General features: G+C 34.1%; 1 protein-coding gene across 1 annotated transcript in view; it reads left to right on the top strand.

The window, feature by feature from the left end:
* Nucleotides 1-3,373, top strand: part of LOC107299413 (calcium-activated chloride channel regulator 1) — a 25,505-nt gene that overhangs the window by 3,693 nt on the left and 18,439 nt on the right. The window contains exons 3-4 of the mRNA XM_015828775.2: nt 1-71; nt 1,635-1,775. Of these exons, the coding sequence (XP_015684261.2) occupies nt 1-71; nt 1,635-1,775 (212 nt within the window). The remainder of the gene's footprint in view (nt 72-1,634; nt 1,776-3,373) is intronic.

Below are 3,373 nucleotides of genomic sequence, written 5' to 3'. Positions count from 1 at the left end.
GCTTTGAAGACATTGTTATTGCTATTAATCCAACGATACCTGAAGATGACAAAATTGTTACCAACATAAAGGTATGATAATTAGACATTTACGGATATATTAACTGTATAATACATTAAGAATTCTGCTAGCTATATAGTGGTAGAATCTATTTGTCTCTTGTAAATAATGAGGTAACTTCCAAGATGTGTGTGTGTTAGGGTGGACAGCTCCCTGTGTCAAGGGACTGGGCAATTCAAGACCAATTTGATGATAAGAAAAGAGACCTTTTCTGATTGGCATCCATTTGAATAGGCACGAATATCAACTGATAAACAAGCTAAAATATATTTGTTTAAATTGTAACTATAGCTGCCATTTTTATCTATTTCTATTGATCATGCGACTTGATTCTGTCTTACTGATTTAATTGTATCCTGCCTTTATTAGTTTTGCAAATAACTCAAGGCAATGAACATATTCAACACACCTTCCTCCTCCTATTTTCCCAACAACAACCCTGTAAGGTGCTGAGAAAGCGTGACTGGGCCAGTTGGTCATCCAGCTGGCTTTCATGACTAAAGAGGGACTAGAACTCACAGTCTCCTGCTTTCCTGTTTTTGTCCTTTTAGTAATGCTTTCCTCTTTGGTGATGTGTAAGTGTACCCCCTGCTTTTACTATGAAATTCCACCATTAATACTTATGAAACTCCAAAGAAATTCATAAACACTTCAACCAACTTGATTACTCATAATGCTGCCTTTATCATATGGACTTTGTGTTCCATTTTAAAAGTCTTCCACACTCAGATCAGGCTAATTGTTAACTAGTCTCCCTCCTTCACCTCTTTGAAGGAGAGATGAAGAAATCCTCCTTCATTTCATATAATTGTAATAATTTGATCTCTGGCACAATATATCATATAAGTGCTGGCCTTCCTCACCCTGATGTTTTTGAAGTTGAACTACAAGTCCTCCTTTTTAATCAATATGGCCAATGAACATGTTTACTGAGATTATGGGAACCATAATAGTTCATTACATCAGAAAGATATAAAAAAATGAGGAAAATTCATACAAATAAGCTGGAAGAAAAGTATTTTTCATATATTAAACAAGATTGTGAGCTTTAGCAAAATTTCACAGTTTAAGAATGTATGGTTATTAGAGAGTTTTATTTTTAATGGATCTTATTCACACACATTTAATTCTTTTTTTTATAATTTCTCAACATAGCAGATAGCCTCATCTGCTAATTTCCTGAATGTCAAGATTTTGTCAAGTGTTCAAGAAAAAAAAAAGAATACAGAAAGGACAAAAAAAGATACAACAACATAATTTGTGACTTTCAGATTCTGGAAAGTTGAGGTCTAGATAGAATCATCTGGGTATGTCTAGTTTAATGAAGAAAAGGATTGTTCCAATATCTCAGGGGTTGCCACAAAAAGGGAGTCAAGCTATTCTCCAAAGCACCTGGAGGCAGAACAAGAAGCAATGGATGGAAACTAATCAAGGAGAGAAGCAACCTAGAACTAAGGAGAAATTTCCTGACAGTCAGAACAATTAATCAGTGGAACAATGTACAGACTCCTAAACAGTAACTATTGACAGCTCCACAACAAAGTGAATATATTTGTATTTTGTGTTTCTATTAGGATATGGTTAAAGAAGCATCCAATTATCTCATCAGTGCTGCAGAACGAAGATTTTACTTTAAGTCTGTAAAAATTATAATTCCATTGACATGGACATCAAAACCAGAGTATAAAAGAGTAATAAGAGAATCCTACGAAAAAGTAAGTGGAGAATATTCCTCAAAAATATGTGATATTTTAGGAGACAGGAACTATAATATAGCTGCAGGTCTCTGATATTGTCTTTATAACTCAGTTGCCTTCTCCAATTGCAGTTGCTTTGAAAGGGTATTTGCCTTTTAAGAAGGGAGTCTGAAAGAGCTGGATATGTTTAATCTTCAGAAAAAATAACTGAGATAGAATATAGGATACTTTATAAATAAATAGGTGACAGATTTAGAAGGTAAAGAGCTTTTCACTCACTCTCTTTCTCATTCCAGAGGTCAGGACAGAGAATAATAGATTTAAGTTACAAAAAGACAGATTCTGACTATTAGTAAAAAAAATATGTAATAACAGTTCAACTATGCCGGCTTTATTCAGATTCTTGCACTGAAACTCAATAGCCTAAACAGGCCCTTCCAAATGGACGATTTTAAAATATTGCAACTGTGACATTTGCAGGGGTTATGAATCTAAAACTCCATACTTAAAGAAGGTTTGCAATTAAATCAATGTTAGCCCTACAAGGTGGACTAGACTAAGAAACAATGCCGTTAGGGTCAGGACTAGTTATATTCTAACATTTACAGTAACAGAATTTTGAAAGTCTGAATCTCCTCCTCCTCCTCCTCCTCCTCCTCCTCCTTGCAACCCAACTCAATGTGGCCCAGGCAAATCAAAGTTTGGACCTGCCTACCCAATACCCTCTGCAGTCAAAGAATGACAGAAAAGTTGTTACCTTCAAGTGAGCTTTATGCTCATTGCTGGAAAAAAACAATTTCTAAACTATATACACTAAAACTTAATTTAGTGGACCATTAAGGAAAGAGATATCCATTATTCCCAAAGATCTGCTAAATCCAAAAGTAGTTCTTTGGATGTATTTATATCACTTATATAATGATATAATTAAGCAACTGTTGTAATATTTACCATTTAGATAGTGACAACATTATAGGAATTGACACATAATATAATTTGTTTTTACTTTATATTGACATTATTAAGGTGAAATTAACTGAAATGTATCTGATTTATCTGAACTATTTGGGCTGTAACAGATTTTTCTGTTATTTTAAAAAGGAATGACATCTAAATGAAAATTTTACTCTTTTTCAAGTCTGCTAAATACTGGTCCACTAAATTAATGTTTTACTGTAATTCATGGGTGTCAAACTTGCTGCATCACATGACGTATTGCAACATATCGCAGTTTGACACCCCTGCTGTTATTTGTTTTTTTGTGATGTAAAGGGTCTTTCTTACAGTCTAACAAAGTGACTCTGTATTGCAAAGATGTTGCTGATATTGCTGAAAAATAACTGTTCACATCCCTAAATATTTCCCCTGCTAATTGTGGCTGCAAGGAATTATGAAGGACAATAGTTTCCTATCTCTGAATTGGTGCCTGAAATCAATAGAAGTTTTGAAACAGAAAAACCCAGACTTTTCTTGGCTTGTGTATAGACAAATTCAAGAGAGATGGCGAATCGATAAAAAGATTACTTTTTCCATGGAAGATGGGAATTTTTTGAAACAAGTAAGGGACGGTGCTAAAGGACACATTAGAAGGATATATAATGTTTTATTAGAACTGG

The sequence above is a fragment of the Protobothrops mucrosquamatus genome, unplaced genomic scaffold (assembly GCF_001527695.2).
Source record: "Protobothrops mucrosquamatus isolate PMUCROS unplaced genomic scaffold, P.Mucros_1.0 scaffold4880, whole genome shotgun sequence".
In the NCBI taxonomy this organism is placed as follows: Eukaryota; Metazoa; Chordata; class Lepidosauria; order Squamata; family Viperidae; genus Protobothrops; species Protobothrops mucrosquamatus.
This window is presented reverse-complemented; position numbering and strand designations above follow the sequence as displayed.